Source organism: Gorilla gorilla, chromosome 10 (assembly GCF_029281585.2).
Source record: "Gorilla gorilla gorilla isolate KB3781 chromosome 10, NHGRI_mGorGor1-v2.1_pri, whole genome shotgun sequence".
Lineage (NCBI taxonomy): Eukaryota > Metazoa > Chordata > Mammalia > Primates > Hominidae > Gorilla > Gorilla gorilla.
The window spans coordinates 50,201,298-50,214,236 of NC_073234.2; the positions used below are offsets into that span (position 1 = coordinate 50,201,298).

A 12,939-nucleotide genomic window follows, 5' to 3' on the forward strand; every position below is an offset into this window, starting at 1 on the left:
TGCAGTTCTCCTTCATGTGTTATCAGCAGGCTGAGGCTGCAGTCATTCTGAGGCCTAGGCTGGGACGTTCAAGATGGCTCACTTACATGTTTGATGCTGGGCTCTGCTGGGACACTGGGTTGGCTGGAGCTCGCTCTCTTTCCGTGTAGCCTCAGGGTCTCCCCCTCTCCACTGAGCCACTCCATGTGGTTGCTTCAACAGAGTAGCCAGACTTCTTACTAGCAGTTCAGGGTTCCCAAAAGTGCAAAGGTAAAAGCTAGCAATCCTTCTTAAAGACTAGACCCGGCCGGGCACGGTGGCTCATGCCTGTAATCCCAGCTCTTTGGGAGGTAGAGGCAGGTGGATCACAAGGTCAGGAGTTCGAGACCAGCGTGGCCAGCATGGTGAAACCCCCATCTCTACTAAAAATACAAAAAATTAGCCGGACATGGTGGTACATGCCTGTAATCCCAGCTGCTCGGGAGACTGAGGCAAGATAATCACTTGAACCCAGGAGATGGAGGTTCCAGTGAGCCGAGATGGCACCACTGCACTCTAGCCTGGGCGATAGAGTGAGACTCTGTCTAAAAAAAAAAAAAAAAAAAAAAAAAGACTAATCCCTAAACCAGAACTTGCACACTGCTAATTCTTCCACATTCTTGTTGTTAAAGCAAGTTACCAGCCCAGATCCAGTGTGGAAGGAGTGCTGCGAAAGGGTGTGAATACAAAGAACTGTGGGTCATCTGAGACCGTCTTTGGAGATTAGCTACCAAAGGCACATTTAGCAGCCTAGTGATGAAATCTCGGGTGGTTTTTATGATGTTTAAAACTTAAGACTACATTTGGATTATTTAGACTTCGTTTATATTCATTTCCTCCACAACCAGTTGTTCCTCTATTTTAGCATTTGTTCTATTACAGTTAGATAGGAACTGTCTAGCAAGTGTTTAGCTGAAAGTTAGGCATAAATGAAAAATAACTTAGTTGTAAATGGGTTAGGGAGAAGTGAGTACAAAATAGAGAATAGATGATGTCATAAACTTTGTGTTTAAATAAGTAGTAAGAACTTAAAAAGATATACCAATTATTTACTGCTGCTGAAACACTGAAGACCAAAAGAACAGAAAAAGGAGAGGAAAGAAGGAAAATAAAATAATTTTATTTTTAAAAATCAGTGTGTGGTTTTTCAAACTTAGGATAGTAGCTGGTACTTAGTAGGTAATAAATCTTTGAATGACTGAAGTTTTCTTTTCAAAAGAGGAGTTATTCAAGGCCACCTTGAGTGAAAAAAATTATTTTTAAAGGGAGTTATTGGTATTTCAGGAAATACATATTTTACTCAGCTTGTTCATAGACAGTTTAGAAGATCTGAGAGTATCATTCATTATACTGAGAGCATAGTTCATCTTTGGCCAAGTGGATGTTCATAAGATGTAGACATTCTCTGAGAACTGAAAACCTTTTATATCTTAACTTCAACCAAGAATACCATTTTTAGGAATTGTTTGTGATAGAAAAAAACTATACCGATGGGCCTGTTATATTTGGTATACAGAAGATTTAGTATGCCTAGATGTTATCTATACCTTTATTATAATTTGTCAATTTGTCTAATCCTCGTTTTTTTTTTTTTTTTTGAGACAGTCTTGCTCTGTCACCCAGGCTGGAGTGCAGTGGCGCGATCTTGGCTCACTGCAAGCTCCACCTCCCGGGTTCACACCATTCTTCTGCCTCAGTCTCCCTAGTAGCTGGGACTACAGGCGCCCGCCACCACACCCAGCTAATTTTTTGTTTTTGTTTTTTTAGTAGAGACGGGGTTTCACCATGTTGGCCAGGATGGTCTCGATCTCCTGACCTCGTGATCTGCCCGCCTCGGCCTCTCAAAGTGCCGGGATTACAGGCATGAGCCACCGCACCCGAACTGCGTCTAGTCCTTGTTTTGTCATGGCAAGTACACAAATGTACAAATAATTCTTTTTTTTTTTTTTGAGATGGAGTCTCACTCTGTCACCCAGGCTGGAGTGCAGTGGCGCAATCTCGGCTCACTGCAACCCCTGCCTTCCGGGGTTCAAATGATTCTCCTGCCTCAGCCTCTCGAGTAGCTGGGATTACAGGCACCTGCCACCATGCCCAGCTAGTTTTTATATTTTCAGTAGAGACGGGGTTTTGCCATGTTGGCCAGGCTGGTCTTAAACTGACCTCAGGTGATTCACCTGCCTCGGCTTCCCAAAGTACTAGGAATACAGGCGTGAGCTATCGTGCCTGGCCAGTTTTTTTTTAAGTATAGACAGATTTATAAGCCAGTTAGTTTAGCCAGTATATAGGCTTTTATAGTTATCATTTGGCTCTGCCTTCTATAGCAGATGGAAAATATACTTTGGACTTTGTAATAGCAGTGAACTGGTGATATTTCCTATCAGAGGACACTATATGCCAGTTAGCATTTTCTAATAATAAATAGGATCCCTATACACAGTCCAATGCAGCTTCTTTTTTTTTGAGACGGAGTCTCGTTCTATCACGCAGGCTGGAGTGTAGTAGCATGATCTTGGCTCGCTGCAGCCTCTGCCTCCCAGGTTCAAGCGATTCTCCTGCCTCAGCCTCCTGAGTAGCTGAGATCACAGACACACACCACTATACCCAGCTAATTTTTGTATTTTTAGTAGAGATGGGGTTTCACCATGTTGGCCAGGCTGGACTTGAACTCCTGACCTCAGGTGATCCACCCGCCTCGTTCTCCCAAAGTGCTGGGATTACAGGCGTGGGATTACAAAGTGTTGCGCCCAGCCAACAGCTTCTTTTTTTAATGTTATTTTTCTGTTTGTAGGTTTTTTGTGATGGGGTCTCATTCTGTTGCCCAGGCTGGAGTGCAGTGGCACAATCATGGCTCACTGTGACCTCCCAGGCTCAAGCAATCCTCCTACCTCAGCCTCCCAGTTAACTGGGATTACAGATGCACAGAACCATGCCCAGCTAATTTAACAATTTTTTTTTGTAGAGATGGGGTCTTATTTTTTACCCAGGCTGGTCTCAAACTACTGGTCTCAAGCAGTCCTCCTGCCTGAGCCTCCCAAATTGCTGGGATTATAGGTGTGAGCCACTGTGCCTGGCCCCAATGAAGCTGCTGCTGCTTTTTTTTTTTCCCCCAGTTTTAGAACGTTTTTATCCTGCCAAAAAGATTCCCAGTGCCCATTTTCCTTCCAGTGCAGCTTCTAATACCTGAACAGTCTCACAACATTTAGTCTTTTTAGAACAATAAAATCATAGAACTGATTAGGAGGCCCTCTTAAAGAGGTCAACTCATCCAACCCTGAGCTATTGAAATCTCTTTACAGAACAGAACTAAAAAGACTTCTTTGCTTCAGTGATCCTCTTTCCCTTCAGTTACTCTACATGTGACATGACTTTAGGTCACCTCACTTATTCTTATCTCTCTCCTTAGATTTTTTTTTTTTTTTTTTGAGACGGGGTCTTTCACTGTCGTCCGAGCTGGAGTGCAGTGGCACGATCTCGGCTCACTGCAACCTCCGCCTCCCGGGTTCAAGAGAGTCTCCTGCCTGAGCCTCCCGAGTAGCTGGGATTACAGGCGCCTGCCACAATGACCAGCTAATTTTTTGTATTTTTAGTAGAGATGGGGTTTCACCATGTTGGCCGGGCTGGTCTCAAACTCCTGACCTCGTGATCCGCCCACCTCAGCCTCCCAAAGTGCTGGGATTACAGGCATGAGCTACCGTGCCTGGCCTCTCCTTAGATTTATTAAGTCCTCTCAAATTTGTACACTCAGAACTAAGTATATTCAAATGTAGTCTGATTTGCATAGAGAATGACATTTTCTTCATTCAGACTTTGTTTTTAATGAAACCTGATACCAGTGATTTTGGCAGCTGTAACACACTGTTTGTCTCTTTGAAATAGACTTTTTTAAAAGCCTAGTTGTTTCTCACTGTCCTGTGCCATTTTGTTGTTATTGTTGATTTTTTTGTTCTAAGCTTATGACTTTATATTTATCCTTATTAAATATGATCCCCTTAAATTTAGCCTCCTGTTCCAGCCACTTAGAATTACTTAAAAAGTTGATTATGTCATACAGGGTATTTACTTTCCCATCCCAGATACCTGTCATTTGCACATTTCATCGTCCTCCTTTCCATATTCTCATCCAAGTCATTTATAAAAAATGTTAACAAAGGACAGGTTGCTCTGGGCCCCTGTTGCATACTACTGAGCCTTCTTCCAGATTTATCTGCACTTTTTAGGTACAATTGTATAGTTGTCTGTGAAGCCACTTAACTTTTAAGTTAAAAAATTCATATTTTTTCACCTTGCACAGTGATATCAAGAGAGACTTTATTTTATGCCTTGCTGAAATCCAGATACTATATTTATGCCTCTAGCATTTGCTGGCCTAACCATATAAAAAAAGGAAAATGGAGTTTGGTTATGGTTTCTAGATGTTCCCAATACTAGTTTTTTTTTTTTTTTAAATTATACTTTTAAGTTTTAGGGTACATGTGCACAATGTGCAGGTTAGTTACATATGTATACAAGTGCCATGCTGGTGTGCTGCACCCATTAACTCATCATTTAGCATTAGGTATATCTCCTAATGCCAATACTAGTTTTTTTAATGAACTATTCTTTTAGTAACCTATTCTTCAGTCTTGCTTGTCCTGCATGTCACATCAACTCTGGTATAAGGTACGGGGAATATATTCTCCCTTCTTTTTGAAAATTGTTTCTGCAGGCTGGGCACAGTGGCTCACGCCTGTAATCCCAGCACTTTGGGAGGCTGAGTTGGGTGGATCACTTGAGGTCAGGAGTTCGAGACCAGCCTGGCCAACATGGTGAAAGCCCATCTCTACTAAAATACAAAAATTAGCTGGGCATGGTGGTGCACACATGTAATCCCAGCTACTCAGGAGGCTGAGGCAGCAGAATTGCTTGAACCCAGGAGGCAGAGGTTGCGGTGAGCCGAGATCGCACCACTGCACTCCCTCTTGGACAACAGAGTGAAACTCCGTCTCAAAAAAAAAAAAAAGAAAAGAAAATTGCTTCTTCAGACACACAAAGCTAATGTGATAGTTGGGATTATTAGAATCATGAGATTTGTCTGGGTTTCCAAAGTGTCACTCATGGGTCTCATCTGCAGACTCTTCAAGTACTCTGGTGTAGAATTCATCCAGGAATTTTTTATTCATTTAGAGAGATAGGCACCCTTTGACAGTCTCCTTATTTATCTTGGTCACTAATCCACTTTTCCTAATATTTCTTCTTTTCTTTCTACTTTCAAGATGATTTTTCTTGACAGAAAAGATAGAAGAAAAACAGGAATTGAGATGTTCTGTCTCTGCTTTATATTAATTAGTAATACGCCTTTTACATCAAAGAGTGGGCCTGTGCCTTCCTTACCTTTTTTGCAAGTCTCAGCACATTCTGGGCTTCAGCTTCAGCTTCCTTCTTGATGACACATCAGTGCAATTTTTAAAAATAGTTTCTTTCTTTTTATATATATTGTGTATGTCTGTCTAATTCTGAGTTGATTGGTGAGCTTTCCAGCTAGTCTCTTAAGATAAGCCCCCTCTTTTTTTCCCCTCTATGTTAAATAATGTGAGATTGCCAGAATTTCATTTTTGAGAACCTCAATCCTGTTGTCTTCCCTTTTAGCACCTCAGACTTCAGTCCTGTCTTTAGCACCTCAGCCTTAGGTCTGGTTGAAGCCTGTTCTCAGAGTCTAGTTGCTACATCTAGCTGTGCCTCTTGCCCTTCTGCCTGCCTATCTGTCTTGGTTGTCTTCTTTTGAGACATCCACTACTTCTTTTCTGATCAATTTCTTCTCATTCAGATTAGGTTCCAAATTATAATTCTACTCATTTCTTCTACCTTCTGGATTATAGAATAATTAGCAAGGCAAATTTTAAAAATCATATATGCTGCTTTTTAGTTGAATGAGATTTTTCAGTAGCAGAAATCTTGTATCATCACTGGCTTTATGGTAAAACCACAGGGCCATCTCTTCTTGCCAGGTCTCCTCCCTGATCTGACCTTACATCCTTCCCACAAATCCCAGAAAATCAATCTATTTTCTTAAAGTTGTTATGGCCAATTGTTTGCTGGAGATTTTTTTTCTTTTGAAGCTGGCCTCAGAGTAGAGTGTAGTCTCTTCAGCTGTTGCCCTTTCATGCTGTAGCTAACATAGGGATGTTAGCATGCTTTTGTTTCAAATGCCTTATTCTTATTTATTGGAGGCTAAATGAGGGTTACAAATAGGAAAGTTGAAGTTCATGACATCTTATTGTCCCAAGTTAGTTTCTAAGTTCCTTAGATGCTATCTACTGCCTTTCTTACTCAAGGTAACACTCTTCAACCCTCTCCTTCTCCCTTTTCTAGGCTCTTTCTAGAACAGAGCGTCTCGAACAGCTGGTAGGCCTGAAGGAAGAAAGCTAAACCACAGTTATGAATTAGAGACCATTCAGGGCTGCCTTTTCTCAAAAGGGTAATTTATACCTCAGGGGACCATGAAGCAGCTCTTTGTGGAATCCTAGTTACATTCAAGAAAGATCACTCCTGATACTGCTTCTGTTCCTCTTACTTTCACTCAATTGCTTTCTGCTATGCCTCCATGCTCAGGTGTGGATTTCCATTTAGGGGTATACATTTTTAACATACACTCAACTTATCCTTTTAACAGGTATGATTTCTATATCTTTTCTTTTTTTTTTTTTTTTGAGACAGAGTCTCACTCTGTCGCCCAGGCTGGAGTGCAGTAGCGCAATCTCGGCTCACTACAAGCTCCGCCTCCCGGGTTCACGCCATTCTCCTGCCTCAGCTTCCCAAGTAGCTGGGACTACAGGCGCCCAACACCACGCCTGGCTAATTTTTGTTGTCTTTTTTAGTAGAGACGGGGTTTCACCATGTTAGCCAGGATGGTCTCGATCTCCTGACCTCGTGATCCACCTGCCTCAGCCTCCCAAAGTGCTGGGATTACAGGCGTGAGCCACCGTGCCTGGCCAATTTTTGCATTTTTAGTAGAGGTGGGGTTTCACCATGTTGGCCAGGATGGTCTTGATCTGCTGACCTCATGATCCGCCCACCTTAGCCTCCCAAAGTGCTGGGATTACAGGCATGAGCCACCACGCCCAGCCTGTGATTTCTATATCTTTATATTTTGATCAGAGATAGGGTAAGATAAAAAATTCCAAAATGATCATAGTGTATATAGTGCTGAGTATTCTGGTGAATGCAAACAACCTGTCAAAGGACAGAATTACAGCAAATTTAAAAGATCTCAATTGGCTTTCTTTGTGATTCTGGAATTGAGCAAGACATCATTCCATAAAATACAGTAATTGTTCCAGTGAGCTGAGCAGAAGAGGTTAGACAGAAGGGCTAAAGAAAGCAGAAGCAAAGAACAGAGTATATTAGTTACTTTTCAATTAGTTACTTTTTCTTATAAGGCTGGGAGAGGGAGACAGAACAATAGAAAAATAACTGGTTGATTCATATGGAGGTCAGAGTGGAAGCAGGTGTGAGAGGGTCCCACAGAAGAAAACATGGCAGCCAAAGTGTTTGAGTCCACGGTAAGTTTGGCTTGGCCTTAGCTGTTGCAGGAGACCTGTGAACTCTGCCTTATATAATGTGGATGTTGGGCACAGAGCTGTCATCTTTGACTGATTCCAGGACAAAAATGACAGGACATTGTGGTAGGGGACTCACTTTCTCATCCCATGGGTACAGAAACCAACTATCTTTGCCTTTCTCCACCACGTAATGTACCAGTCATCACTGGTAGCAAAGATTTACAGAATGTCAACATCACACTGCGCATCATCTTCCAGCCTGTTGCTAGCCAGCTTCCTCGCATCTTCACCAGCATCGGAGAGGACTATGATGAGCCTGTGCTGACGTACATCACGACCGATATCCTCAAGTCAGTGGTGGCTCGCTTTGATGCTGGAGAAGTAATCACTCAGAGAGAGCTGGTCTCCAGGCAGGTGAGCAACGACCTTACGGAGCAAGCAGCCACATTTGGGCTCATCCTGGACGACGTGTCCTTGACATATCTGACCTTTGGAAAGGAGTTCACAGAAGCAGTGGAAGCCAAACAGGTGGCTCAGCAGGAAGCACAGAGGGCCAGATTTGTGAAGGAAAAGGCTGAGCAGCAGAAAAAGGCAGCCGTGATCTCTGCTGAGGGCGACTCCAAGGCAACCGAGCTGATTGCCAACTCACTGGCCACCGCAGGGGACGGCCTGATCGAGCTGTGCAAGTTGGAAGCCGCGGAGGACATTGCGTAATAGCCCTCACGCTCTCGGAACATGACCTACCTGCCGGCGGGGCAGTCCGCTCCTCCGGCTGCCCCATGAGGGCCCACCCTGCCTGCACCTCCGCAGGCTGACTGGGCCACAGCCCCAATGATTCTTAACACTGCCTTACCCCCCTACCCCAGAAATAACTGAAATTTCATAATTGGCTTAAAGTGAAGGAAATAAAAGTAAAATCACTTCAGAACTCAAAAAAAAAAAGAAGAAGAAGAAGAAAAGAAAAAAATAACCAATTAGTTGGGCCAGGTGGCTCATGCCTGTAATTCTAACACTTTGGGAGGCTAAGAGAGAAGAGCTTGAGCTCAGGAGTTCAAGACCAGTCTGAGCAACATGATGAGACCCCATCTCTACAAAAAATTTAAGAATTAGCCAGACATGGTGGTGCATACCTGTAGTCCCAGCTATTTGGGAGGCTGAGGCTGGAGGATCCCTTGAACCCAGGAATTGAAGGCAGCAGTGAGCTTTGATCGTGCCACTGCACTCAAGCCTGGGAGACAGAGTGAGACTGTCTTTAAAAAAAAAAAAAAAAAATCACTGGATTCCTGACTTCTGATCTTTTGGGGGAATATTTTTTTTTCTTTTGAGATGGAGTCTCGCTCTGTCTCCCGGGCTTCAGTGCAGTGGTACGATCTCGGCTCACTGCAACCTCCACTTCCCAGGTTCAAGCAATTCTCCTGCCTCAGCCTCCCAAGTAGCTGGGACTAGGCGCGCGCCAACGTGCCCAGCTAATTTTTGTACTTTAAGTGGAGACGGGGTTTTACCATGCTAGCCAGGCTGGTCTCAAACTCCTGACCTCAAGTGATCTGCCCCCCTTGGCCTCCCAAAGTGCTGGGATTACAGGCATGAGCCATACCGTGTCTAGCCAAGGGAATCTTAATTGTTTCTTTTATTTCATGTACCCTGTTCCTTTTCTTTTGTACCCAGAAGTACTCTGTGGCCTATATATATTTTTTCTTTTTTAAAAAAACTTTACTGTGGAAAATTTCAAACATATACAAAGTAAACAGAATAATATGATGAACCCTTTTGTACTCATCACCTTGCTTTAACATGTTACTACTCTTTTTACCTTTTTTTTTTGAGACACAGTCTCGCTATGTTGCCCAGGCTGGAGTGCAGTGGCACAATCTCGGCTCAAGCGATTCTCGTGCCTCAGCCTCCGACGTAGCTGGGATTACAGATGTGTGTCTCCACACCCATCTAATTTTTGTATTTTTATTAATAGTAGAGATGGGGTTTCACCATGTTGGCCAGGCTGGTCTTGAACTCCTGGTCTCAAGTGATCTGCCTGCCTTGGCCTCCCAAAGTGCTGGAATTACAGCCATGAGCCACCACACCTAGCCCTCTTTTATTATTTTTACTTCTACCTATTCCCCATCCTCTAATCAATAATTTTTTTTTTAGGTAAAATTCATATACAATGAGATGCAAAAATAAGCTGTTACAGTTACAACCATGTAGCAGACCTATCATAGTATAATACATTTTTATCTCCCTACAAAGTTCACTTATATACCTTCCAAGTCATCCCCTGCCCCACCAGGAAACCATTGTTCTCTTTGGCTCTGCCTGTTTTAGACTGTCATATAAACAGAACCATGCATTACGCATTCTTTGTGTCCGGCTTTTTTTGTCGAGCATTGTATCTGTGAGATTTATGTGTGTTGCATTCCTTTGTTTCACTGAGTAGTCCATTGTATGGATATACCATGGTTTGTACATCCGTTCTCTTACTCATGAACATTTAGGTTCTTTCCAGTTTTTATTTTGTTGTTGTTGTTGTTGTTGTTCTTTTTTTTTTTTTTTTTTTTTGAGACAGAGTCTTGCTTTGTTGCCCAGGCTGGAGTGCAGTGCCGCGATCTCGGCTCACAGCACCTCTGCCTCCTGAGGTCAAGTGATTCTCCTGCCTCAGCCTCCCAAGTATCTGGGACCACAGGCATGCGCCACCACACCCAGCTAATTTTTGTATTTTTGGTAGAGACGGGGTTTCACCATGTTGGCCAGGCTGGTCTCAAACTCCTGACCTCAGGTGATCCACCCGCCTCGGCCTCCCGAAGTGCTGGGATTACAGGCGTGAGCACCTGGCCTAGTTTTTGCTTTTATGCTGTGAACATTTATAACAAGTCTTGGGTGGACTTAACGTTTTCATTTTTCTTGGATAAGTACCAATGGGTGGAATTGCTCGGTCAATAGATGCATGGTTAATTTAATTTAATTTTTTTAATTAATTTTTTTTTTTGAGACGGAGTTTCGCCTTTGTTGCCCAGGCTGGAGTGCAGTGGCACCATCTCGGCTCACTACAACCTCCACCTCCCGGGTTCAAGCAGTTCTCCTGCCTCAGCCTCTCGAGTAGCTGGGATTACAGGCATGCGCCACCACTCCCAGCTAGGTTTGTATTTTTAGTAGAGACAGGGTTTCGCCATGTTGGTCAGGCGGGTTTCCACCTCCGGACCTCAGGTGATCCGCCCACCTCGGCCTCCCAAATTGCCGGGATTACAGGCATGAGCCACTGTGCCTGACTGCATGTTTAATTTTATTAAAAAACTGCCAAACCTTTTCCTAAAGTGTTTTATGTCATTGTACATTGCTACTGACAAAAAGATGAGAGTGTGGTTTTACATTCCCACTGACAAAGGATGGGTATGTGTCTTTGGTTTGCAAGTTTAGATAAACTGATAGATACAAAAAGCTTTTTCTTAGAGGAAATGGCTTGTAGGAACATCTCAGTATTAGTTGTTATTCCACAGAATGTAAGATGACCTTGAAATTATACTTGTCATTGATTTGTCCTTTTCACGTGGCTTCTAAGGAATTGTAGAAGTTATTTTAGTCCTTATAGTAAATCAGCTGATATGGTTATATAGATAGTATAGTTGTTGCCTTTCTGAGAATGAAGACATTACTGAATGTCCTAGATTTATACATTTTAGAACTCTGTTTATAATTTCCACAGTCCTTTTAGGAACCCCTGTCTATGATTCCTAGAAACATTCTCTTTAACACTTAGTGGTTTTAGCAGTGAATATCTGTCATCACCCACACTGTTGTGATCAGGGGGATATCACAGCAGGTAATCTAAATGGAATTCTTGGGATGAAACTCCACCAAGGTGAGTAATGTTTATGGCTTTCCAAAGCATTGCAGTTAAATCATTCAGCAATAAACCTGCGTTTGCACCATTGCCAGGTATTAATGTGAGTCATTTGTTTTATTTTAGTGATGTCCTCGCATTGCCCATTTTTAAACAAGAAGAGTCGAGTTTGCCTCCTGATAATGAGAATAAAATCCTTCCTTTTCAATATGTGCTTTGTGCTGCTACCTCTCCAGCAGTGAAACTCCATGATGAAACCCTAACGTATCTCAATCAAGGTTAGATGCTTCCTCATTCATTAGTACTATTGCAGACCTACTATATTTATGATTTTTTGTTTGTTTGTTTGTTTTGAGACGGCGTCACCCAGGCTGGAGTATAGTGGCGCCATCTTGGCTCACTGCAAGCTCTGCCTCCCGGGTTCACACCATTCTCCTGCCTCAGCCTCCTGAGTAGCTGGGACTACAGGCACCCGCCACCACACCCGGCTAATTTTTTTGTATTTTTAGTAGAGATAGGGTTTCACCGTGTTAGCCAGGATGGTCTCGATCTCCTGACCTCATGATCCGCCTGCCTTGGCCTCCCAAAGTGCTGGGATTACAGGCGTGAGCCACCGTGCCCGGCCATTTATGATGTTTTATTAGGTACACTTATATGTAAAAACTTAGATCTTTCTAGTGTGGCCTATCAAACTAGAAGTCCTACTTCAGAGATTTGAGTTCTAATGTCATACTTGATATCTATTACTAGCTTATTTTGCTTAGCTGTCCATTTTTAGTGTCCAGCTTCCTCTTCCTAATCATATTCCCTAGACACTCCCATTGGTTACTGTCTGAGAAGTATTACTCTACCTGGCTCTATTATTTACCAATTGTGTGGCCTTGGACAAGCTGCTAAAACTCTTTTAAGTTTCAGTTTCTTTGTCTGTAAAATGGGATTGATAATACCTTAGAAAGGTATATCAGTTAAATGAGATAATGTGACAATACTTAGCACAGTGCTGAGCATCTAGTAAAGGCTTCTGATTGTTGTTACTAATACTAATAATATTATTATACTGTTGTATATTCAACCAACTGAATTTTATTCTTTCCGAATCTAGCAAAGTTAATTTGTGGTGAATATAATATGTAATTACTTTTTCTTCTAGGACAGTCTTATGAAATTCGAATGCTAGACAATAGGAAACTTGGAGAACTTCCAGAAATTAATGGCAAATTGGTGAAGGTAAAACGAATAAATCATTCTTCTGTACAATATTTTTTACTAATCCTTTTGGGATTTTAAATGTTGTTGTTGCTGTTAATGTTCTTTTGCTTCCAATGACTTATGGTATCTCTTGCCTGCAGTAATTTGTTGGCAGAGTAGTAAGCTAATGTGTTATTTCTTTGGGGTCAGAGTAAGCCCCAGTATTCACATGAATTTTTCAGAGCTGCAGAAATAGAACGCTTACCACTCCCTGTCCAGGGTAATCACCCCTGGCTCAGTGAAGTTCTTTTGGGTGGAGTAAAGTAACCTCCTTGAGATCTTTAGAGAAGCCTCAGTGTCTTT

At 42.5% G+C, this 12,939-nt stretch overlaps 1 protein-coding gene across 17 annotated transcripts in view; it reads left to right on the plus strand.

The window, feature by feature from the left end:
- Positions 1–12,939, plus strand: part of TFCP2 (transcription factor CP2) — a 77,005-nt gene that overhangs the window by 40,221 nt on the left and 23,845 nt on the right. For all 17 annotated transcript variants that reach the window (XM_031000884.3, XM_031000885.3, XM_055357218.2 and 14 more), the window contains 2 exons: positions 11,515–11,666; positions 12,539–12,615. In XM_031000884.3, the coding sequence (XP_030856744.1) occupies positions 11,515–11,666; positions 12,539–12,615 (229 nt within the window). The remainder of the gene's footprint in view (positions 1–11,514; positions 11,667–12,538; positions 12,616–12,939) is intronic.